Raw genomic sequence first — 25,833 nt, 5'->3', positions numbered from 1 at the left:
GACAGATATTTTCTTGGACTGATGGATCTGATGATATAATTCTGCTTGCTCGAGAACAGGATCTTTTTGTGCATTTTGCTCTTTGTGTACCATGGTCACAGAGGATACGTGGGTGGCCATTTTCCAGCTGTTCCCTCGAGCACCCCTCAGATGTTACTCGTATTTTTATTATAATAATGGTATTGCGCGAAGTTTGACCTAGCCACACTCCAAAGTCACATTGCTATAGCTAGATGGGTGAAGTCAATGATGAAGGAGGCAGGTTTAAATGTATTTTTGTTTGCAGCACATTCGGTTAGAGTTGCAATGGCTATTAAAGTTTTTATGAATGGGGGACTACAGAAGGGGTTTTGAAAGCAGCAGACTAGTCGAACGCGGAAGTATTATTTTTTATTTATGACCAATTGAACATGTTTCAAGCAATGCGTTGAAAGGCTTTGAACATCCAAAATGCTAGCTTTGTGTCTTGCCATAATATGTTCATTCTCAAAGGTTTTAAAGCATAGCGACTTGTGATATTATTAAATACAAGGAGGCTAGCATTATCTCCATTTCCCTACCTCGGTGTGTAGTTATTGGTTGTATGTTATGAGGCTGTGGATTACCCCTCCATGTTCGAGGCCTCAGCAACTTTCTTGAATTTAGGAAAGCTATCAAAACCTTTCGCTTTCCCACTGTGTAGGTTGCTCTGGTTCCTTCTTGCGCTGGGATTGCCTATTTGCTGTTAGCGCCGGGACGCCTCTTGGCTGAGGCAGCTGTTGCGCTCTATAAATCTTTTAAATAGAAATAAATAGAATAGAATAGAATTAGCAGTCTACTGTGAAGCGAAAATATGCAACTGAGGAAAGAAGTTTAATTGGCATTTTTAGATTGCAGGGAATTAATGGACGACTTTGGTGCAAAGAGCAATATCTTTTTAGGAGATCCTTTTAGGAAGATGATGACACAGAAAAGAGGCTTCTGTTGGACTGTGGAGTTCCATTTTCCATTGTTTGATGTTTAGTGTTCTACTTCAGGATTCTTTGAAGTATTTGTGCTCAGAAGGGGCAAATAAAGGTTATTGCATAAGGCTAGCCTTCTTATCTTTAAAGCAAGCCTAATTTTCCATGTAGTGAAACCTATGAGAATTAACATTGTTTAGGAGAATCAATAATATTAGCAGATGAAAAAAGTACAGTTGCATAAAAAGCAAAATTAAAGGTTTTGAAACCACTGTAAATGTGGAGAAATGGGACGCCAAAGATTAAGTAGGTATCCTTGCCTTCATTTGTGGGAGCAGCGCAATTAAAGCAAACTGAATCTAGCTGGTGGTCACAATTATAACCGTGGTATGTGGCAAAAAAGGGAATGCATTAGGAACAAAAAAGACCGTAATATGCTAGAGTATAACAGAGGTTTCCGTTTTTCAGATTTCTCTGGATTTATACTGGGCCATTTGGTGACAAAGTAGTATACATGTAGCACTACGATTAATAATGTAAAACAACTTATTTATGTGCTTTTGGATTCTTTAATGGGCCGTTCCCTGCCTAACCATGGAGTCCATCTGCAGTCATCGGTGGTGGTGAGGTTGAAGAGGTACATTTCGCTCGGCAGTGAAGCTGTGCTGTACAAACAATAAACAGGTTTAAAAGGCACCTGGCCTACTATTAGAAGGCTGTACTATTAGAAGGATGCTGAGAGACGTTCACAAATATCATTTTAGGGTTTATGCTTCCAAGGTCTCCTGGGAAGGCAATAGGGTGGGGCCACTCCTAGCTTGGCTCACAAGCAAGACCCGGATGTGAAACCAATTACTGAAATAGTGGGCAAGGCTGGTATCCTCCGACATTCACAGCTAGACATTCTACAGATCTTCCACGATTATTATTCTGATATTTACTGGGCCCCAGAGCAGCGCGACCATCAAGCCACTACTAGATTCCTACACCCATTACTGTTGCCCCAAATCCCCCCCACGGACAAAAAAGCGCTGGAGGTGAAGATCAAGTTCACAGACACTTCCCAGGTAATTAGAGCGTTAGCACAGCTTCCTACTCTGATATATTATAGCACCTTCTCAGCCGATTGACCCCCCGCATGGTGACCATGTATAACGACTCACTAGACAAAGGCGAACACCTGGGCTCCCTTGGGTAATCAATCATAGTTACATTCCCAAAACCGCACAGAGACCCAACACTCCCCTCCTCATACAGACCAATCACCCTCCTAAACGTAGACTGTAAGATACTGGTCAAACTACTAGCAGACCGGTATGCCCAAATCATGACGCCATTGATCCACCCAGATCAATGCGGGTTTATCCCACGACGTAACACCTCGCAAAACTTACGTAGATTATTTCATATCAAAGACAGGGCAAGAGCGCAGTTCCCCAACGCAGCATGTCTAATACTAGACCTCAAAGGCCTTCGATACGCTGCTCTGGCCATACTTATTTGAGGTTCTCTGCAAAATAAACCTAGGACCCACACTGATGGCATACACGAAGCTCCTCTACACAGGCCTTACCTCGTGAGTCAGAATAGATAAATATATCTTTCCATCGTTTGCAATAGAAAGGGGAACCAGTCAGGCATGCCCACTATCTCCACTTCTGTTCGCCCTAGTGGTGGAACCCCTAGCGGATACGCCTGCGACAGGAGGGCGAGACCTGGGGTATTCCACAGGCAGACACAGTGCATTGCGTATCCCTATAAGCAGATGACCTTTAAATTTATGTCCGCAACGCTACCCAAGACTTCACACCTATCTGGTCGACACTAAGGGAATTCGCGTAGGCCTCAGGCCTTAAGGTTAACTAGGAAAAATCCATTATTTACCTGCTGAGTCCCCACTTAGCCCCATTCGAGATTCAGGTCGGAACTCAGACACTTGCATGGAGCGCCGATGCGGCCAGATATCTAGGAGTGAGATTGTATCACTCCCCGGAGGACCTGTACGAAGGGAATCACCGTAAGGCGTTGGCGGGGATAGGATTGGCAGTGGGGTTCTGGAAAACATTGCCCCTAGCCCCCATTAGGCAAGTAGCGCTAGCAGAAATGATTATGGCCCCCGGGCTACTATACCACTTCGCCAAACTTCCAGTTATACCGCCGCGCACGTTCTTTAAAGAATTCGATACCCTACTCACCGAGCTGAACTGGCAAGGGAATTGACACAGGGTGGCATTGTCTACATTATATTTACCCACGAATCGGGGAGGGGGGATTAGGAGCGCCATCTTTTGAGGCATAGTTCATCGCAGCCCAGTTACAGTGGTTGTCACACTGGACAGCAGAGCGACATACCGGGGAGGCCACTACTGAGAAGAGCCGCATACCACTACCAGCAGTCCACAGGATGCTGCTACCAGGCACCAAACCCATGCATACATGACCGCTCCAGATATCCATAGCCTGCACATGCATGATGAGAATCCACCGCATGTCCAAAGGAAGACCTCCGTACTCACCCCTACTCCCTCTGGTAGGTTTCCCCAGAGAAGAGAAATACTATACTGCTGGCACTCTCCAAGTCTGGACCGACTTTGCAGTCACGGAGGTAGAGTCCCTGTTTGAGGAGGGCCAACTCAGGACGAATGCTCAGATGACTGAACAATATGGCCTCCCTCCAGGCCAGTTTTTAACACGCAGGCAACTCTTAGACAGTAGTCGCCGCTCCTGGGACCCAAACAAGAGGGAACCTTCAACACACCCAGTGATGCACACCATTTTGCACATGGGAGCGGGCCTTCTTCTGGTCACGTGTCTATACAAGGCCGTTTGGGAACTGATCCTCCCCTCATTACAGTCTTTGCGGCAGATATGGGAAACCGAAATGGGGAGGGTGCTTAACGAAAGAGAATGGGATACAGCCTTAGAATACCCCAAAAAGGTCTCCAGAATTGCGCGTTTCAGGAACATTCAATTCAATGTCCTCCACAGAGCTTACCTCACGCCACACCGTCTCCTCCGTTTTTTTATCCAGACACACACTTCGCATGCTCCCGATGTCAAACCCCCGAGGCAGACTTTAAGCACATGTTCTGGGATTACCCCACCATTCAAAACTACTGGGATCGACTCCACCAGACGTTTAGGGTGGCGACCAACATCCAGACTATGTCCATGTGGGAAGCGTGCGCTCTCGGGATCTTCCGCAGGCGGAAGACTGAAAAAGTGCAGAACCGCTTTGTTTCTCGCTGTTCTTTTAGCAAAAAGGGGAATAGCCATGCACTGGCGGGCCCCAACGGGACCCCTGGAAGCAGCCTGGGCAGGCGCCATGAAAAAATGGGGTAAGGCAGAGGAAGAGATGCTGAGAGAAGAGGAAGTAAAGGGAATCCGTAAGCATCCCATTTCCTTAGAATGGGCACCGTTATTATACACATTCACACACGAAACAGCCCCGGCGGAAGTACCAGCAGACTCTCAATCCCAGACCCCACCTCTATCCCCCGTAGGGTCAGTAGCAGAAGTCTCACGACAGGGCCCACCGGCCTAAATCCAATGCTATGCTAAAGTTATACTGGGAACCCTCCTCTTCTACACTAGGATACCCCGTTATGAGGGCTCCAAATCCCCCTTCACATACATACCATCACACCTCCACGTCACTACACCGCAGAAAGGCAACAACACCGCCTGCACTATCGATCCTCTGACAGACAGTCCGATAGCTCCCCAACGTCCTCTTCAGTTTCACACCCATAGTTGACAGTTCGCTGTTTCACATCGGCAGCTACGACTCCGATGACAGTTGGAAGGGAATACATTCAGACAAGATTAGACATGATAACACTGGGAAAGAAAACGTAAGAGTGGAATATTCATGCATGCCCATCGGAGGCACCCCCAGCCAGAGTGTAAGACGCTACCGCTGAAAAGCACAAACCAGCAGGAGGGTTCCTCCCAGAAATTTTCTCCAGCATCTGGTTTTCAGGGCTCGCGCAGCTAGAGCCTTTTTGTGTGGGGTTCCAAATCAGAGCCTGGAATCGCACACGCTTGTGCGTGTGCTTTTCCTTTTGGCTTCCGTGATTGGCCTTTGCGTGCGTGTGTTTCTGAAAGACGGCACGCAATAGGCCAAAGGAAAGCACACTGTTCCGCCCATGGCCTATTTGTTTCTGTTACGCGCACCAAAGGCCATGTGGTTTCAATTATCGTGCCCAGACACGGGCGCCATAATTGAAACCACATGTTCGCTGTGACGCGCTCGCTCCACTCGCGGGCGTTTTCAAAACATTTTTTACAATAGCGATCGCGAAATCGCATTGGTGTCCCGAAACCCTGCCATCTCTTACGAGCCTAGTTTGGAAATGAATGCGGCAGCAACAGAAAAACTAGAAAGAAGTGACCCAGGAAATTCCGCAGGTATGGGGGATGCTGCAAAAAACATCTGTAAAATAAATATCGACATAAGTTTATACCCTAGCCGAGAGTAGCTGTAAATGTTTAAGTTGAATATGGTTTAATGATCTCTGGGTTGAAGCTTAAAGAAAAACACATCATGGAATTCGTTTAAACCAGAGCCAAAAAATGATAGAAATAAACACAGCTCAATGAAGCTCCAGGCGCTGGAATTACACATAGCTCCACAAACTAACAGATCATAGTGTCTGGCAGCTAGAGGCGAAATGTTAGAAGTCTGTTGAGTCGTGAACTTTGCTGTTGTCGGGTGACAGCCAGGGGCGTTCCAGAAAACAAAACTACGGAGATCAGTTTGCAATATAGACTTTGAGAAAAAGGAGTCTCCTGCTAGGAATTCTGGAACTTTCAGTTCTGAACCGTGTATTTGGGTTATTAACGCATTTTACCTATATTTATTGATGAGAGTTGAGACCGCAGGAGTTACGTGAGGCACATTTGAGTATATAATCAAAATAATCGTATGCATGGCAGGAGTGTCGAGCGTTGGTGAATTGATTCCCTCTATAGCGCAATAAGAGTTTTCTATTTCTTTGAAAACGGGGTTCTTTACACGCATTGATAGTAATAACCCTACTCATCGAATGCTGGTATTCTTGTTTGACTGCTTTTAATGACAGATGGCACAGGAGGACATACTGATCTAAATCCCTGCATTCACAACATGTGGCAACATCGCCATCTTGTGGACAATGCTTGTTTTAATGGCTGTGATGCAGTAAAAATGTGTATGCTATTACTTACAATCACTCCGCTCCCAATTGCAGTTATGTATCAATGCATTATAATGATGTAAGATGTCAATATGTAACCAGTAATGTAAAATTCCAATTAACAAATTTTAAACAATAAAAGGCACCTGGCCTGTACTCCTGGCCTGATTTCGGTTTAACATTTGTGACTATGATACTTTAAAAGCTTGGAGAGTTTTATTGAGATCAGTTTGCAAAGCTACAGAGTTTATACCTATTGCTGAATATTAATTTATTGACAAAGCGGCACCATAGTAAAATATGCGGTCACCATGTTCCCTTCATTTACTCCACTCATTCTCAGTGAGTAATGCTCTGTGAAATCAAAGTGCTTCAAAGAGGGTGAAGGAAAAATGCATATAACGAGAATAATATCTTTCAGCGTGTGTGCCCCAAGATCGTGTAGGACGACCCCTTCCTAATATCTTCCACATTGTGCTGTTCCCCTCAAATGGTCATAAACTGAGCCTGGTATCTTCTCAGGACATTAAAAATCCCATAACCTCAAGTCTTCCTGAAAAAAAGGAAGAGAGGGAATAGTTATCTTTGGGCTTTCTTACCTTTTTTGTTTGTTTTCTTGCTTTCCCTTCAAATGAATAAATTGTTTCTTTCTCTACAAAAAGGTTCCAGAACTTGTGAATTGTATCCATCTGTTTTTAGAACGACATATTTCTTTTTTTATTTCTGAAGGAGGTGTCCGCGTTTGGAAACAGTTGTTTCACTTTGCTTCCCTCTTGGAGAAGGACCCAATATTTTTTTTCCTCAAGTTTGCTCACTATCATGGAAGCTGTGATTGCACCTTTCAGACATGTTCAAAATGCAAACTAATAACTTCTCGGTTTCTTTAAAAATTAAAAAGTGGTGGTAAGCGTATTAATAAGGTGATGTACGAGTGCTGACAGCTAAATAATGTTAGGGTTTGCTTACAGTTTTTATTTTGTAATCGCTTCTATCTAACAAAAAAAAAGTTTAATTTCAGCCATGAGTTCTTCCTCAGTCAGTTGATTCATTCTGAGTTAGTCAGCTCATTCTGTATCAGTTAAATTCAATCCTTGTCATGCAATGACTTCTTCTGTACAGAGGTACTTAAGAGGCCCCAGTGTTTATTTAGGAATAGTTTTCACCTTTCAAGATGGTACTAAAGGGAAAATAAATGCAAAGAGTGAATTTAAATAATTATGTCGAATGGTGCACCCAGAATTTTAAAAGTCCACAATTCTTTCGGGCGTTGCATTGAGGAGGAGAGGCTGATACTTATTGAGGTGTCAACCAGGGGGGAAATTAATATCCCATCCAGAATTGGATGATTTACATACAGTACTGGGAGCACACGATCTCGCCATGCTTGACAAACTGGCAGATCGCCAAACACAATCTCGTTTTGAGGAAAATAACCTTTACAATTTAGAGCCCTGATGAAGTTCAAATAGTTTGAATGAAATACTTTGCCTGGATGTTTCTGGATTTTATGAAACACATTGAAAGTGAATAAACAAAGATCTTTTATGAAGATACAGGATTGTGAACTTCTAAATTTCTGGGTACACCATTCCATATCATTATTTCAGTTTGCTTCTGTTTGTCAGCGGTATCGCGCAACAGTTAAAATAGGAATTGTGGTGCACCAAGCCCTGATAGAAAGGAACATGTGTGGGAGGTGCTGTTTCTAGTGCCCGCCACTGTTCTGTTCCTTATACAAACAGTGAAAATGACCCTCATCCAGCAGGGGAGCAGCTTTTCTGCCACACGTCTGTTAATGATCTTGACTGCATTAATGGCGCATTCGCCCTTAATATCAATAATACTTTTATTTGATTTATAAAAAAATCATAAAAGGGTGGGTCTTACCACCATACAAACAACATGTGCATCGTATTGTCGGCATAAAAACAACATTAAAATCACCTGAGAAATTATAAGTTTAAAAAACGAAGAAGAAAGAGAAAGGAAAAAAAAGAAAAAACCCCACATAATCTTAGCAAACTTACACAAGTATACAATCGCAGTGTAAAATTATAAGAATGTGGCTGAGGGAAGGTATGACTATGTCCTTGGAACTACAAAACAACAGATGATTGGTCTAAGAAGAAGTACAAATGCTTAGGGGAAATAAATGAATTTGATGGAGGGTGCACATTTTGACTCGGAATAGAGAACACTGCCTGGAAAAGTGAAAATAAAAGGATGTCCATTAGGAAGGGAAGTGGGGGTCCAGGGGCAGCCGTGGTGAGACCGGTTGGCCAAGGTCATCTTTTCTAGCTCTTCTGCAGCTTGAGCCAGAAATTTTATAGTTTTGCAGGCTAGTTGTATCCGGGACCCGCTGAGGCATTCTATCACGGCCGCCCTGCAAGTTTTCACCTGGGCTTCTCTTAAAAGTGGTAGCAAAAGCGTTTTCCTAAGTTTTTGCAGAGCCGGGCATATGCATATTAAATGCAATAAAGACTCTATGGCGTTGCCACAGAGACAACAGGCGGAAGTTAACCAGGTCTGTCGCCATTTGGGGGTGAGGTCTTTACTCGAGAAGCATCCCAGCCTCAGAAGGCCCTTAATTAAACCGAGCTGTGTTGTTAAATGAGCTATGAACTCTTTACATTAACTCTTCCTTGCAGTGTTCTACCTTAAAATGACGTAACATGTGAACATTGCATCATTACAGTATTTTGATCTGCTGTGCAACTAGTGATATGCAAGTTGTTGGAAACAGAATTAGCTTTGATACTTGTTCAGCCTTGGCCTGATTGACTTTGATAATGCAGATACATGGTGGAGAGAGCGCTATGGAAGAGAGTCTTTAGGAGAGGGAGGATTGCAAAAGTGGGCCAATGGAAAGAGAGGATATGTGGGCGTCACAGGCCGTGGGAGACGAGGCAGCCGAGGGTAAATTCATAACTTTGAGAGCAGTTTCCATAGGATTGGTTGTAGGTCTCTGAACTGGGACTAATGTTAGGCGTGCGATGAACTCTGGCCTCCAAAAGGCTGAGGAGAAGACGTAGCCGTGGACTCGCTTAGAGAGCAAGGGAGGTATAGAAGAGACGCAATGGAAAAGGGACTCTGGAAAAAGAGACATTGTGAAAGATACTCTGATAGAAACACTATGGCGGAAGGTGCTCATAGGGAAGAGTTGTGGGTGAGAGAAGCGCTCTAGGAAGGCAATGCAATGAAACAATATTTTTGCAAAATGTAAACCTTATCGGTAAAAGTATTTTATAAACAGTCTCTGCCAAAGTTTCTGGCATTATAATGTGTAAACACCGATAACCACTGATTTTTCTGAATTTTTGAAAACACTGGAAAGTACCTCCCACAGTTTAAAAAACTGAACACTGAAACAGCAAACCCTAAGCATATCCTATCTCTTTGCCCTTTGGATTTAAGGTAATTTTTTAAAAGCTCCAACCAAATTTTGATTTTAGCATACTTTTGTGAATTAAATAAAATATTTCATTGTATTATTTTGAGGTTCAACGTCTAGACATTACTTAGTCCCGGGTCCCAAACTTACGTTTGGCATTTGGGAGGAAGGCAGGGATGGGGTCGGCGGGGGGGTATTGCGGCATGTGAGGGCTAAATATCAAACACATTCAATGTCTGTTTTTTTCTTTTCATGTTACAGGTAAAAGCTGCAGCCTGTGACATGGCCACAACCTCACCACGGTGTGACACCAGAAACAACCACCCTGCAAGATGTCAGCTGCATGTAACTGGTAAATTGCTGATGCAGTTGTTGTCCCTATATATTGGTGAGGTGGCTCTTATTCGGAGGGGTATATATAAATGTTCAGAAGTGTATTAGTTCATGTTGAGACCTATTGAAAAAACCGTACAGCTGGATGGGACTGTGCAGAATTTTGCTCTCTACACCTGCAAGTCATTAGCTTATGAGGCACACTATTGCTACAAGGCAGTCCAATTCTTCCTTATATAAATTGTTGATTCTTATAGGGACTTCTATCTGCAGATTCCTCACCTTAGAATATTCCCCGTGCCTGAGACTGGCCCTGGAAAATAGTACCTCTACATGCTGTTAGGTGGCTGCGATCAGGGGTGTGATCCACGTCAGAAGTGATGTTGCTGTTCCCATATAAGTGTCACCCCGACTCAATTACATCCGTTCCTTTCTTTGTGCATCTACAACGTGGATCCGGAGAGCTACCTCAGTCTCTTTTTACTACTCTTTTAGACTTTTCTTTTTAGTTTTTGTTATTGTTTTTTTTAAAGCTCTCCTCCCAGTGTGCTTAGGGATATGTCTCCCAACAAACCTACGGAGTTTAAATCATGTGGAGACCCACATTTGGTTTGCCTATGATGCCTTGGGGCAAGCCAGGAATCTGAAGGCTGTTTGCGATTGGGCGTTGAAGCTCTGTCTGTGCAGTTGAAGGCTCCGCACTGAACCCAGTCCTGTGAGAGATTGCGTACCTGCAAATGATCATCTTCACGGCCCAAGAATTCTTTGTCCAAGTCTGGTAAGTCCAAGAAACCCTATTAGTATTCATTGAATCGTTCTACCCCTTCCATGCCCAAACAGGCTTCACTCCTACATTCCACCTGCAGAGCCGGCGCCCAGGCCTGCTCCGTGCTACCCTGAGTACCGTGGAGCTGGAGCGACGGCCGCCCAGGTTAAAGAATTTTATGACGCTATGCACACCATCTTTGTGCCACTGATTTACTCTCCCATGGTTTCGGGCCTCATGGAGCTGAGAGGGGCTCCTACTGAGTTACCGTTGGTGGGTGTGCCCCCAATGCCAGCCGGGCCCTATGTATTTGCCTCCAGACCGACTGTCACAGGTGCCTCCTTCCACTCCAGATGCTTCAATTCCAGTGCCATCCCTGACGCCCCCGGGGGCGCTCGAAGATGAGCTTATCGCTGTTCCTGACTCTGAACCGGCGCTATCCTGGCACTGTCAGGCATCGATGCCAGAGATGTCCAGGCCCGACAGATCCCAGCAAGGCTGCGAGATTCGGAGCTAGTGCGCTGTCTAGCCCTCTAGCTGGTGCCTTCTCTAAGACTTTTTAGTGTACCCCCCATTCAGAACAGTCATCCTGTTGGCGGCAAGATCATGCACCACCTGCTGCGATAACCTCAGATAAGTGGGTGCTTCGGACTGTGCAGGAGGGGTTCGCCATCCCATTTTTTGAAACACCTTTGCTTTTGCCACCATCCCATGAATGGCTGACAGAGGACCATCTTTCCTTGCTCAGTCAGGAAGTTCAGTCCCTTCTGGCCAAAGAAGCCATTGAGAGGATGCCCACACCAAACATAGGGCGTGGTTGTTAATCCTATTACTTTTTGGTGCCCAAAATGGATTAAGGCTTCTGTCACATATTACTCTCAACTACTTTCTGAAAAAAGAGAAATTCAGGATGCTCACATTGGCTCAGGTTCTGTCTGTGCTGTACCCTGGAGACTGGATGGTAGTGCCTGACCTACAGGATGTGTATTTCCACTTTACCGTCCTGCTGACCGAAAGGTGTTAACTGCGGTTCACAGTGGGCTACGAGCATTTCCAGTTTGCTGTGCTCTCTTTAGTCCTTAACAGTGCCCCTCAGGTCTTGATGAAAGTGGATGCGGTCCATCTGCAGAGGTCGGGGTTTCCAGTCTTCCCCTACCTCAACGACTGGCTGTTGAAGATAGGCTCCTCCCAGGCAGTTGTTTCCCACTGCTAGACTATGGCGAACCTCCTGCATTTCCTGTGGTTCACTCTCTACGTGCCAAAGTCACAATAGATTCCCCCCTTTTTTTCGGAGCCATTCTGGACACTGCGATTCCGCACCTATGCTCTGGAGCAGCGATTCCAGGATATTCGGACTATGAATCTGACATTTCAGCCTCTACCTGGATTTCAGTGAGACTGACTGAGGCTGCGGGATCTCATGACCTCCTGCATCCTGATGGTGAAGCATGCCGATGGCACATGGAGGCTCTGCAGTGGGATTTGAAGTTGCACTGGGCGTTGCATCAGGGACATTTCTGACCTGACCTATTACAGATATATTGGAGGGAACTGCAAAAGATCAACAGTGGTGGCCAACAAACTACTGCTAACACAGTGTAGGCCCTCTCCCTACCCCACTCCTAGCTGAAAGTGATGACCGATGCATCACTTCTGGGTTGGTGTGGCTACCTGGCAGAGGTGGAGATCAGAGGTATAAAGTCTCTCTAGGAGTATCAGCTCCATATCAACCTGCGGGCGATTTGTTTGGCATTGAAAACCTTCCCTCCATCCATCAAAGGAAGTCGGATACAGGTGTTCACAGACAACACCACCGCAATGTAGTTTTGCAAACAACAGACTGGGTTTGCATGTGAACTCTGTGCCAGGAGGTTCTTTGCCTCTGGATTTGGCTGGAGCGCCAGGATATCTTCCTGGTCATGCAGCACCTGGCAGGCTCACTGAACGCCGGGGTGGACAAACTCTGCTGTTGATGCTATGTGGATCACGAATGACCACTGAATCTGGAGGTGTCACAAGATATTTTTTCGTGTTTGTGGTGAACCTTTGCTAGAACTGTTCGCTCTGCTGAGATTGCAGTGTCAACACTTGTGCTTATTGGAGTTTCCAAAGGACAGATATACATTTTGACTTGGGTGGAATTCGGGCCGCCTATACATCTTTTCGCCAATACCACTCCTGCCAGAGTTCTCAAGACAATCAGTATAGACCGGGCCCAAGTCATTGTTTTCACTCCAGATTAGGGACAGAGGTTTAATCCTGTCTTCCTGAGCATGAGCGTCGGAATCTGGTCAGGCTGCCCCTTCAGGAGAATCTCCTGTCGCAGCAAAAGGGAAGGGCCTTGCACCTGAATTTGTTGGCCATTTCTGCTTTTCTGTGGTTGACGGATCAACCGTCCCTATTCAGGTCATCTGTTGACTGATTTTCTGAAAGGTTTGCAACACTTGTTCCCTCCTACTCATTCTGTGATGCCCCAGTGGGACCTTTTCTCATGTGAGTCCCCTTTGAGCCCATACACAGCTATTCTCTGCGGCTCTTCGCTATAAAAATGGTCTTTGTAATGGCCATTATATCGGCTGGAAGGATCAGCGACCTTCAAGCTCTCGGTTTGCCCTCCTCCGTATACCAAATTTTTCCGTGACAAACTGGCTCTTTGGATGCATGCCTATTTTTCTTCTGAAACCCAATTTCAGTTGGCCAGATCATTACTCTGCCCACTCTTTACGCCCCCCCCTCATCCCTCAGAGGAGGAGAGACTCGATCACCTTGACCTGAAGAGAGCCCCTTCATTCTGCTTTGATTGCAGTGAGGACCTTTAGGTGGACTATCAGCTCTTCATCGGGTTCACTAAAGTGAATAAGGACAAGGCTGTGCAGAAGCAGAGCATCTTTCAATTAATTGTACTCTGCATTAAGGTCTGCTAAGCATTAGCGAAGAGGAAACTTCCTGCAGGGCTTGTTGGCCCATTTCACCAGATCCAAGGCTACTACAACTGTTTAGCAGATGTGGTGCCTATCCTGGAAATCTGTCAAGCTGCTTCATGGTCATTCCTCCACACGTTAACGAAGCAATACTGCTTGGACAGTCGGGCTCCTTTTTGTTTGAGACAATCCGCAAACCCACCTCTGGGAAGGTATTGCTTGGGTATCTATTCTAAGGTGAGAAATATGCAGTTAGAAGTTCTATCAGAAGAACAAGTTGTTAACCCATGTTAATGCCTTTCATAGTGGAGACTAAACGCAGATTCTTCACCCTAAAGATCCCATTAGATATTGCACGCTGGTCAAAACATTGGTTTTGACGTGGCTCCATGTTTTTGGTGCGGAAATAGTCCTAAATGAAACTGATGTCAGCTCGCCAGGGTGGTGCTTATATGGGCACCCCAACGTCACTTCCAACGTGGACGACACAGAGTTGAACGACGCCACCTACTGGCATGCAGAGATACTGCTCAAAAGTTCCAGCTCCAGTCCTGATGCGTGGAAAATATATTCTAAGGTGAGTAATCTGCAGTTAGATAGTCTGCATGAGAACAAGCGTTACCGAAGATAAGTTACTTCTTCTTTAAGTACAGTTTAGGCACGTTTGTTTTACGGGATGACATTTTTGATTTTTAAATTATTTTAATATAGGTTCCATATAATGTTATCCTTTGGAGCATTGTAATTTACCTTCTAATATGTAATTTTAAATATGTTAGTAAATGAAAATCAGATTGTAGGAATACATTTAATATTTTGTTTACATTCCAAACTTTTAGAAACATTCCGTAGGGTTGTGACATCCAAACAGGCCCCTTCCAGTGTCCACAAGGCTCTCCCCAAGATGGCACATAATTAGTCCAGGGCCATATCCTTTCCCCGATGAGCTAAGATAAAACAAGTTTGCTGCCTTTTTTTGATAACTGGCCCTTGCCTACCAGGTTGTTTCATGGCAACATCAAGGTGTAGGAAACTTCGCCTTTTTGACATGGTCACCCCCACTTTTTGCCTGCTATTTGATGCAATTTTGACAGAAGTGCACTGGGTGCCTGCTATCCTGGTCCTCCGTGCCAGATCATTTTCCTAAAACTGTACAATTGTTCCTCAGTTGGCAATACCTTTAGCACCCCTGTAAGGCCCTAGTAGATGGTAGCCCTGGTACCTAGGTCCTAGGTGCTAAAGTGGGTCCCTAAGGGCTGCAGTATGTATTGTGCCACCCTAAGGGACCCCTCAGCACACTCCTGAAAGCTCCCATTGCAGGCTGTGTGACGTAGTGGAGACAAAAGCGAAGACACAACACCTCCTGTGTACCATGCCTGCAGACGCTGCATAAAATGCATGCAAGTCACTCTTACAGTCCTAAGACAGGGTGCATTATATTTCATGTGTTGACATATCTGCATATACTCCTGTGATAGCTAAGTCAATTCATAGACATTGCAAAGTGAACATTATAGACATTACAAGTGAACAGGAAAGCCGTCTTAAGGATATGTATTGGACACTGGTGAATATGAGCTTCCCAGCTACATGATGGTTTCACTGAAACCAAGGATATTTGGTATCAAACATCTCGTGTTAATAAACCCGCACTAATTCTAGAGATGGATTTATTAATACATGCACCCAGAGGGTACCTCGGAACAAATCCTTCCCCTCCTCCTCTTCCTTCACCACCCCAGACTATACCTGTGCCAACTAAACCTGAGCACTCACCACCACACACACACCTGTCAATCAGGGTGATACGGATGATAATGATGACGATCAGCCTGGAGATGTGTGGGAAGACTATACTACTGATTCTCCCACTGACAAGGACCCTGACATATATCCTACCAGTCCCTCTCCACCAGATGACAGTGTAGGATTTGTTGAATTGTTAAGTAGGGCTGCTACTTACCATGGGGTCCTGCTACATAGAGAATCCCTTGAAGAGGACTTCCTTTTCGAGACACTACACAACACACAAAAGTCTACACACGTTGCCCATGTTGAAAGGAATGACCAGACATGTAGACAAAATTTTTAAGGGTCCTGTTGGAGCACGCATCCTTACCCCTAGGGTAGATAAAAAATAGAAGCCTGCCCCATCAGATACAGTCTACATAACAGGTCAACTACCATTATATTCATTAGTAGTTTCTAATGCACGTAAAAGGGCAAACTCCCAGACTAATGGAGACGCACCACCCCCAGACAAAGAGTCTAAACTCCTTGATGCTTCAGGAAAAAGGATAGCCTCCCAAGCTGCTAACTTCTGGCATATTTCTAATACACAGGCGTTGCTAGTACGCTATGACCGCACACACTGGGATGAAATGGAACCACTCACCCAATTTCTTCCTCAAGAACACAAATCAGAAACACAATTTCTAATAAACAAATTAGATGCTCTCTATATGCTGCTAATAAATCTGCCAGAGCGGTGAACAATAGTGTTCTTTTAGGAAGACACACCTGGCTGCGCATATCAGGGTTTAAACCGGTGGTTCTAACTTCCATATTAAACACACCCTTTGACAAGGAACACCTATTTGGGCCTGTGGTAGACACTTCACTGGATAAAATGAAGGAGGACACTGAAGTGGCTAAATCCATGGGAGCCCTTCAGTCTCTGCAAGGGCGTGGTTCTTTTCGTTGCTCCTTTTATCGAGCAGGATGTAAAAATACTTCCTTCGACACTGCGTCCCCGTATAAGGGCAATAACCAACCCTTAGGTTCCAAGGGTTTCTTTCGAGGCAATTACAGAGGAAACGATGGCAATGGCAGAGGTAGAGGTTCCAATGCACGTACCTCGCCATCCAATACAAAACAGAAACAGTGACTTGCCCATAGTTCTCCCCCTCCCCCCCACCCCTTCTCCCAACCACTTAACACCTGTAGGGGGGCGACTGTCACAATTTCTACCAAAATGGCAGTCCATAACAGCAGACAAATTATCCATTCTGGTTACTGCCTGGAGTTAATCAACACTCCTCCAAACATTCCCCCAAAGTCGCACAGACTTTAACCGGATCACCTAGACCTTCTCAAGCAGGAAGTACAATCCATGCTACTAAACAAGCCATAGAGCCCATACCACCTCAACATCAAGGGTCGGGTGTGTACTCCTTTTAATTTCTAATTCCAAAAAAGGACGGCATTCTCAGACCCATATTGGATCTCAGAGAACTCAATCTTTAAATACAGTCAGACCACTTCCACATGGTAACACTGCAACAAATACTGCTTCTTTTGTAAAAAGATGATTTTCTTTCTACTCTCGATTTAAAGGACACCTACTTTCATATTCCAATCTATCCGGCTCACCGCAAATTTCTCAGGTTTGTGGTAGCAAGTCAACACTACCAATTCAAGGTGCTCCCATTCAGAGTCACCACTGCCCCTAGAGTCTTCACAAAATGTCTGGTGGTAGTAGCTGCGCATCTCAGAAGACAAAGCATACATGTCTTTCCCTATCTGGACGACTGGCTCACCAAAGCCAGTACATATCAGTAATGTGGAAAGCACACGCTAGGGTTCTCAGTCAATGTGTTAAAATCACATCTTCAGCTAAACAAAGTTCAGGATTACTATGGTCCCAGTCTAGATACTCAAAAGGCTCTAACGTGTCCCGATGCAGCCAGAATTCGAAACATTCAGGTGCTCATTCTAAAATTTCAACCCACTCAGTCACTTCCGGCTCAAGTTTTTATGCAACTACTGGGAATTATGGCATCTTGCATCATGATCGTTTCCCATGCCAGGTTGCACATGCGTCTACTTCAAGAGTGTTTAGCCAGTCAGTGAAACCAGTCACAAAGTCTATTAACCGATCTAATGTTGGTAAGCAGCCACACTCATCGCTCTCTGCAGTGGTGAAACACATCAAAAGGGCGGCCATTCATAGACCCGATTCCATAGGCCGTGTTAACAGCGGACACATCCCTTACTGGCTGGGGAGCTCATCTTCAACAACACGCAGTGCAAGGGTGGCCTCCAGGTATCCACACCTGTTGTCTAAAGGCAATGCTGTATGGATGAACTGGTCAGGGATATTTGCCTTCGCTTTTCCGCCTCTCCCACTCATTCCATCAGTGGTTCAGAAACTCCGGCAAACATCACTCACGCTAATACTAATAGCTCCAACATGGGCATGTCAACCCTGGTTCCCAACCCTGTTGGGACTCTCTCTGGTACCACATCAAAAATTACATTTAACTCCCTGTCTCCTCAAACAGAGCCATGGAGAAATCAAACACCCAGATCCCAAACAGCTGAACCTTGCGATCTGGCTCCTGAAGTCACAGAGTTTGGTTTTCTCAACCTTCCACCAGACTGTATGAACATTATTAGAGAGGCCAGAAAGCCTACCACAAGGGCTTGCTACGCAGCTAAATGGAAGTGTTTTGTTATCCATTGCAATAACAATCCCATCAACCCTCTTGATGCTTCCATACAGTACATACTGTGCTACCTATTACATTTGCAGCAGTCCGGATTGGCCTACACATCCATCAGACTGCATCTTGCTGCCATAGCAGCTTACCTTCAAAATAGGCAACACTTATCTCTATTTTGAGTGCCCGACATCAAAACATTCATGGAATGGCTAAAAAGGGTAATCCCACCAAGACTTCCACCTGCCTCAGTATGGAATCTTAATATAGTCCTCACAAGACTAATGGTTCCGCCATTTGAACTCGTGCACAAATGTGAACTCCAGTTCCTTACTTGGAAAACAGCTTTCCTCATTGCAATCACTTCATTGAGGAGAGGTGGGTGAACTACCGGCACTAACCAATGAAGAACCTTTTTTCCAGTTACATAAAGATAAAGTAGTTCTATGTACCAATCCCAAATTCCTACCTAAGGTTATATCTGCATTTCACATCAATCAGTTGGTTGAATTACCTGTGTTCTTCCCTCAACCCGACTCTGTTGCAGAACAATCTTTACATACATTAGATGTCAGAAGAGCTCTTTTGTATTACACTAAAAGAACAAAATCATTTAGTAAAACCAAACAACTCTTTGTAGCTTTTGCACCACCTCACAAAGGCAATCCTATCTCCAAATCAGGAATTGCTGGGTGGATTGTTAGGTGTATTTGTTATCAAAAAGCCAAAAGGACTCTTGCAGCTCCCCCTAGAGCACATTCCACTCACACGTTAGGGTCTACTATGGCTTTCTCGGGGAATATCCCCATTACTGATATCTGCAAAGCTGCAACATGGTCTACACCACACACATTCACCAAACAATATTGTGTAGATGTGTTAGTAAGACAACAAGTTAATGTGGGTCAAGCAGTACTTAAAACGTTATTTTAGACATCTCCAACGGTTACAGGATAGCCACCGCTTCGGGGAGACTGCTGTATAGTCTATGCAAAGCATGTGATCTACAGCTCACATGCCTCAAATGGAAATTGCTACTTACCCAGTATGCATCTGTTTTTGGCATGTAGAACTGTAGAATCTCATGCGCCTACCCACCTCCCCGGGAACCTGTAACTGCTGTAGTTCTCTGTTTTACTAAACATACTTACACATTGACATCTATATTCTTTACTACTACTCCATTCTCTCACCCTCTGCGGAAAACAATCTGAAGATGGAGTCAATGACCATGCGCACTATCACCTAAGGGAGGAGTCCCCTACCTTGTGACTAGGGAAAACTTCTTCCAGAAAACAAAGTGAAAACATCTGGACCCAACACTAGATGGTGATCTTATGCAAAGCATGAGATTCTACAGCTCTACATGCCAAGAACAGATGCATACTGGGTAAGTAGCATTATCCTTCTCCCGTTCTCCCAGGACCCTCACTACCTGAACATCCGGACTTGTCCCCAAGTCACCCGTTGCAACCTATTTCCAACTCCCCCTCCCCTTTCTACCATGTATCGTGCAAGGCTACCAACCAGCCCAGCATTTCTGCACCTGGACTGACCAGGGCAAATAAGACTGATCTTCTGGTGGAACTTTAGTCCCTAAACCCCGCATCACCGAAAGGGTTCCCTCAGAAAAGTATTGCAAGTATATGTATGCAGTAAATTTTCTTTCTCCCATAGAATATTTGTTATTTTATAAAGTGCACTTATGCCCGAAGGCGTCTTGGTGCTAGAGTCTAAGCTAATGAAAAGAAAAAGATCTGTAAAAGGGAGTATTGGTGTCTACATAGAGAGCGGGTATAGCCAGGTTTTGAGCTGTATCTTAAAATTCAGCAGGTTTGATTGGCTTTATAAGTGCCAGGGAAGCGTATTCCAGAATTTGCTGGAGGAATATACAAAACTTCTGCCTCCTGATTTATCCCCCCTGCGCCGCCACCCAACCCTTCCTCCTACGTCGCGTTATGAATTCTTTGTATCCTGGTATTCTTTGAGGTTTTTTAGCAGATGTATCTTATCTGGAACATACCAGGAAAATCTTCTATTTTTGTATTTTAAAAAAACCTTTATTTTCAAACACGTTCGGCTGCGATACATGATGATCAATTGGCAGTGAACAATTAGGGCGTCTAGGGGTAAAGGATACACTAAAAGTGATAATTCAGGATACCATCCAGGGAGGAGCACTTCGAATTGCCATTGCAACTGGCTGTTACCACAACCATGTACAGTGTCAACCTTACGGGTCCGTCCTACTCATTCTTCCCCATCCTCTTCCACACTTCCATCTAAGCTTGTATCCTCTTAAGAGTCTGTGTACGCATCCAGGGCTATAACACTACTGTGCTCTTTAAGCACCCAGATCATCAGCCAATTTATCATCCCTCCTGTTTAATTTCATGTGTGACTCTTTCGCCAAGGCCCATTCCTGTATGTCTTCTCACCAAGAGACCGATGTGGGGTAACGCTGCTCCATCCACGTAATCGCCACCCTACGTCTGGCTAATACTAAAGTCAGGTACAAGAATTTAGAAACCATTTAACGCTTTTTCGGTCTCACAACCTGGCCCAATAAGAAAGTTAGAGGAGTGTCACTGAGAAGGATGTGTGTAATCCTACGCTATTCGGACACCACCTGTGTCCAGTAGTCAGTAAACATAACAGGTGTATGAAGTCAGCACTATTGGCTCCACATCGTGGGCAGTCACCAGGCCTGAGTGGGTTAATGCAGTGAAGTGCTTGTGGGGTCGCATAAGTCCTATGAAGAAAGATATAATGAATTCCTTTAAACTGTGCGTTACATGCGACCGTGCTAGTAAGCCCATCAACAGCGGTCCATTCGCTATCTGTCAATAAGGGTTCAAGATCAGCATCCCATGTTGCTCCTGCTGTGGGCCACGGGCTGGTTGAGTCATGTCTTACAGTCCTAGAGAGGTGGTTTATCAGGTGATGACCTGCACCACAGGTCAATAGGACGTCAAGTGTACATGTGGATTGTGAGGCAGCCGGATATGTGGGCTAAATCGTCTTGGCGGTATCGGCCAACCTTTCCTAATTTAAATATTGTCCCAGTCCTAGTGCAAAACCATTGAAGGCCTGTTCATATGTGAGGAAGAACTCCCCCGGGTACAGGTCTTGCAAGATCTTGCAACTGCCCTCCCGCTATGCTTGAAACGACATATGCTCCATCATTTGACGAACAGGAGCCATTATCCATATGGGGAGTTCCAGATGAAAGGGGGCCTGCTCAGTATTTTTTCGACCTATTGTTGCCATAAATGTGACGTACTATGAATGGTTGGTCCTTGCCAACTCCCGATCACTCCATTAAGGCCACTGGCAGATGCTCTGCCGTCATGATTCCCGCCAGTAAATGCTGTTCCCAATTGCTGCCTTCATCAAACCACTTGGCCACATGCTGTAAATGTGCGGCATAATAATACAGGTCAAACTAGGGGCACCTCGATGCTACCCTCTTCGTCTCGCAAAGAGAGTGTACGGAATGCCACTCTACTGCGTCGGCCAACCCATAGTAAAGCTGTAAATGCTGTCTGTAGTCGTGGGTATTGGACATGGTAAATTCTGTAACAAATATAGGCATCTGGGTAGTACTATCATCTTAGAAACCACAAGGCCTCCCATCAAGGACAGTGGCAGTGTGTTCCAAAAGGCGACCCAGTTCCCATTGTTGTAAGAACGCAATACATATTTAGATGGAGCACCTGAGCATCAGCATGTGACACTCGTATGCCCAGGTAATGGAAGTGGGCAGCTACCTTCGCTACCAGCTACTGGTGCACAGTTCCGCGGATAGCTACTGAACCCAACATCGGAACCGGGGACCTATCCTTACTGCTTTCAACCCTGCCAACAGAGAGCCCCAGTCTATCGTATTGAGTGCCTTTTCCAGGTCTATCGATATCAACGCTAGTTCTTCATCCCTGCGTTTTACTTCGTGGAGAACATGGGTTAGTCGTCAAAGATTCATGCCAGAACGACAGCCGGATATAAAGCCACACATCCTCATAGATCAGGTGTGGCATGGGAGGCGCCAGTTGGTTGGCCAATAGCTTACACAATATCTTGATATCCGTGTTGATCATCTTGAACGGCCTGTAAGCAGTAGGGTTTGATTTATCATGGCCAGGTTTTAGTAGCATGCAAATCTCCCCTACCCTCCTGGATGGGGGCAGGACCCCTGTCCGCTGTGCCTGTCAGACCCCTGTAGGAGCGCCCAATTCACAGTTGCTGCAAAAACCTGATAAAACTCGACAGGGAAACCGTCCCCTCCCGGCGCTTTTGCCCTCAGGAAGGCCCCCAGTGACAACAGAAGTTCCTCCTGGGTTAATTTTGCATCCACCTCAGCGGCGCTCTGTGGGTCCAGTTTCAGGAGGGGCAAGCCCTCCAGAAACGGCAGGAGTCGGCCTGTGGCAACAGTGGGCTCTGATAGACCCTCTGTAAATGCTGCTGGAAAACGTTAATAATACTGGACCTCGTGGTGACCCTAGTGCAATCGGATATGTGGTCATAGGTGGGGAGTGTTATCTCTGGAAAATCCAGACCAATAACAAGCCTGTTTTATCCCCATCTCTATGAAGTCTATATTGTTTGAGGGTATATTTATCTAGGCGGTACCAGGTATCACTAATTTGTATACGCAGCGCTTTTTCTTGTGGGGCCGTCCTCTGGTCCTAGGAGTCCTGCTGCCTGCAGTTCAGCCAGTTCCCTCTCCACGTCAGTGAGTCACCTCTGGAGCTGCCTACGAATGCCGCAAGTCAAACCTAGGAATGTTCCCCTCATCATAGCCTTCAACAACTCCCATTCATTCGCCCTGCTTAATCTGGTGCCCCAGTTAATCTTCATATCGTCTGATAGTGCTCGTGACAATGCCTCCCTCCCCTCAGGATCCTCTAGGATATCTGCCGACATCCTCCATTAACGAGGCTCCTCTGCCGGTCTTCCCCATTTCAAGACCCTTGCTGGCCGGGGCATGATATGAAAGAAACAGTGCCAAATGCATTACACTGACATCCTCCAGTCTGGGAATGTTAGCCATCAGTATTCTAACAAGCCTACTATGGGTACCGTGTGTAGGAGAGTAGCGCGTGTAGACATGTTGGGTTGGGTGGCCCAGTCTCCAGACATCATGAAGTCCAAGTCATGCATTACCCCCTGTAAAGCTTTTGTCATCTGCGGTTTAATGCCCGCTCTAAGGAGTGACCTTTTAAGTTTAGGGTCTAATATACAATTGAAGTCTCCCATCCAGAATTTGGACACCTGTATGTCATGTACAATCAAATCATGATTGTTATGATAAGACAGTGGGTTGTCCAAGTTCGGTGCGTAGGTATTTAGTATAAACTAGTCTTGTCCATACAACTCCCCTCTGATAAGCACAAACTGTCCATCTACGTCAGCCTCAAGATATGTAAGAGTGAATTGGATTCCAGGTGCCACCCATATCGCCGTGCCCCTGGTGTATGTAGAGCAGCAGGAATGGAACACGTGGCCGCTCCATTTCCTAGCCAAGCATGTGGCTCGTTAGTCATCCAGTAGTGAATCACCTCGGATTTCCAGTCGTTCCTACACTTCCTCCTGTGTTTCGAAGAAGTGTGCCTTTGCCTGTGCCAGCGCATTCAGTTTTGCGTGGGTACAGCATAATGTAATTGTAATGAAGATCCCTGAATTTCTGTTTGACCCCGAGAAAGGATTTGCGTAGGTCCTGCATCTACTTAGTGTAGTCCGGATATATGGAAATCTTAGCATTATCATAGTGCAGGTCAGGGTGCTCCTGGGCTGCCCCAAGTATAATGTCTCTGTCCCTGAAGTTAAGATTTTGGCTATTATAGCCCTCGGCAGTGGTGGCACGAACGCCCTATGCACCCTCTCTACCACAAAGAAATCATGTAGTCCCTAAGGGTGAAGTTCAGTGCATACCCAGTTCTCCAGGAATTGTTCAGCCGATCAATTCTCTGCCCGTTCAGGGAACCCTAGGACACTGATATTTTCCACTGAGCACTGCCTTTCACATCTTCTGCTCTATGTTCCAAGGTTTGCATGGTTAGGGCCATCTGTGCCATTTGCTGCTTGAGGGTGGCCACCTTCCCCTGCAGGTCCGCAATATTACCTTCAGCGTTAGTTACTTTGTCTGCCACTTTATGTATGTCAGATCGCAACAGGTGCACGTCTATGGATACCATCTGTATCTGTTGCTCCAGCACCGCTCTGGAGCCCTGGATCCCTGCCTGCAGCTCCACTCGGATGGGTTCTGCCTGTTCCTGTGCCTCTCCATCGTCGCTGGGACCCGATGCCTTGTGAGTCTGAATGGGATGTCTTGGTGTGGTGTAATGGGTGATCGTGTTTGTAGTTGTGGGCACGTGCTGTCTTTACCCATGATGCATCACACAGGGGTGGGCTCTAGTAGTGAGCGAATCCCGAGCCGTCTCGTCCGTGGGCCTATGCAGCAGTGGTCTCTGGTATACCAGTCCATGTGCCAATACACAGCGGTTCAGTGTGTCACTTCTGGCCATGTTTCCCAGCTGGTGCCCCAGAATCACAGTTGTATGACCCCTCAACTGCCAAGGCACCCCTCCTTCTTGCCTCTATCACTGGGACTTCAAGCTGCCGCACCCCAGTTCTTCCAGAGGGGGGATCACATCAAAACTCTTTGTGGTCTATTACACCGAACAGACCCACTACAAATGGGTCCGCCAGTATTGTGCATCCAGTAGGTAGCTCCAGTCCAAGCCTGAAGCCCGGCCCTGATTGGGTAGCGGCTAACGAAGTGGTGCGTCCATATGATGTATGCCTGTTTACAAGCACCCCTGTCTCACATGGGCCGCACCCCCATATCCAGTATTGCCTGCTTCCAATCCTCAGCGGAGCCCACAATGTTAAGGCACGGCAGACCGCGAAGTGTCGTGGGCCCTGCATGTCTTGCCCACGCTGCCTCGGGCCAATCTGCTCCAGCGGGTTCCTGGCACTGCAGAAGGAAATCTAATCGGTTATTGTCGACGGGGAGTCAGTTGCATCTGCTAAATCGATTATGCCTGCTTTCCTAGCAGTATGTGACCGGATTATGCAGGATTACGAAATGATTTGTCCTGGAGCTCCAAGGCTCAAGTCCTGTCATCCATGTTGCTTGGCCATGCCCTGGAAAACCTTTTCTTTAGGTATGCAGGTCCAAACCAGTGTAGTGCTTTGTGTGCTGTGCACAGTGCTTTAAACACCACTCTTTTTTTAAAATGTATCATATATATATATATATATATCTATCTATCTATCTCCAGGGCCTTCAAGACTGAATCAAATGTATTGAGCTTTTTAATCAGCCAGGCCGCTACTTTCTGTACTCTGCAATTTCTTAGGAGAGCTCTGTTGGGTACCCCATTACATTGCGTACAGTGATCTAGTTGTTATATGACCAGAGAAATGACCACAATCTTCTTGCGGTCTGACCATGTAAGCGAAAGGAAATTTCCTATTTGAAGATCTGAATAATTTGTAAAAATGCCTTCCAGTGTATGTCCAGCCTCATGGATGGCCATATTGACATATTGGAGGAAATTAAAACAAATCATGTTGTCTGTTATTTATATCTTCAAAATAAAAATGTAAGTATCCTAAGATGGTGTAGGATAGCATTAAGCATAAAAACGCACTGTTAGTTAACATTGCTAAACTATAAAAAGTCTATTATGAAAAAGTACTTACCTCTTTATGAAGTTCTTGGTTTCAACATATATATATAATAATACCTGTTATTTTTCTATATCGGCGTGGATCTCCTTTTTGAGTGTGTACATAATTTATTGACTCAGTGTTCAGCAAATGACTAACACTCCTTTGTGATAAGCCTAAGGCTACAA

At 45.5% G+C, this 25,833-nt stretch overlaps 1 protein-coding gene across 2 annotated transcripts in view; it reads left to right on the top strand.

Annotated features, from left to right (window-relative positions):
- The window catches only part of WWP1 (WW domain containing E3 ubiquitin protein ligase 1), a 1,173,512-nt gene that overhangs the window by 91,405 nt on the left and 1,056,274 nt on the right, over window positions 1-25,833 (top strand). The window contains exon 2 of one of the 2 annotated variants that reach the window (XM_078687073.1): window positions 9,771-9,861. In XM_078687073.1, coding sequence (XP_078543199.1) covers window positions 9,792-9,861 — 70 coding nt within the window. In that variant the 5' untranslated portion in view covers window positions 9,771-9,791. Of the gene's footprint in view, window positions 1-9,770; window positions 9,898-25,833 lie in introns of both variants that reach the window. The other variant, XM_078687072.1, reaches the window with a different exon arrangement.

The sequence above is a fragment of the Lissotriton helveticus genome, chromosome 4_1, assembly GCF_964261635.1.
Source record: "Lissotriton helveticus chromosome 4_1, aLisHel1.1, whole genome shotgun sequence".
Lineage (NCBI taxonomy): Eukaryota > Metazoa > Chordata > Amphibia > Caudata > Salamandridae > Lissotriton > Lissotriton helveticus.
Note: the sequence above shows the minus strand (reverse complement) of the source record. Positions and strands in the feature narration are given on the sequence as shown.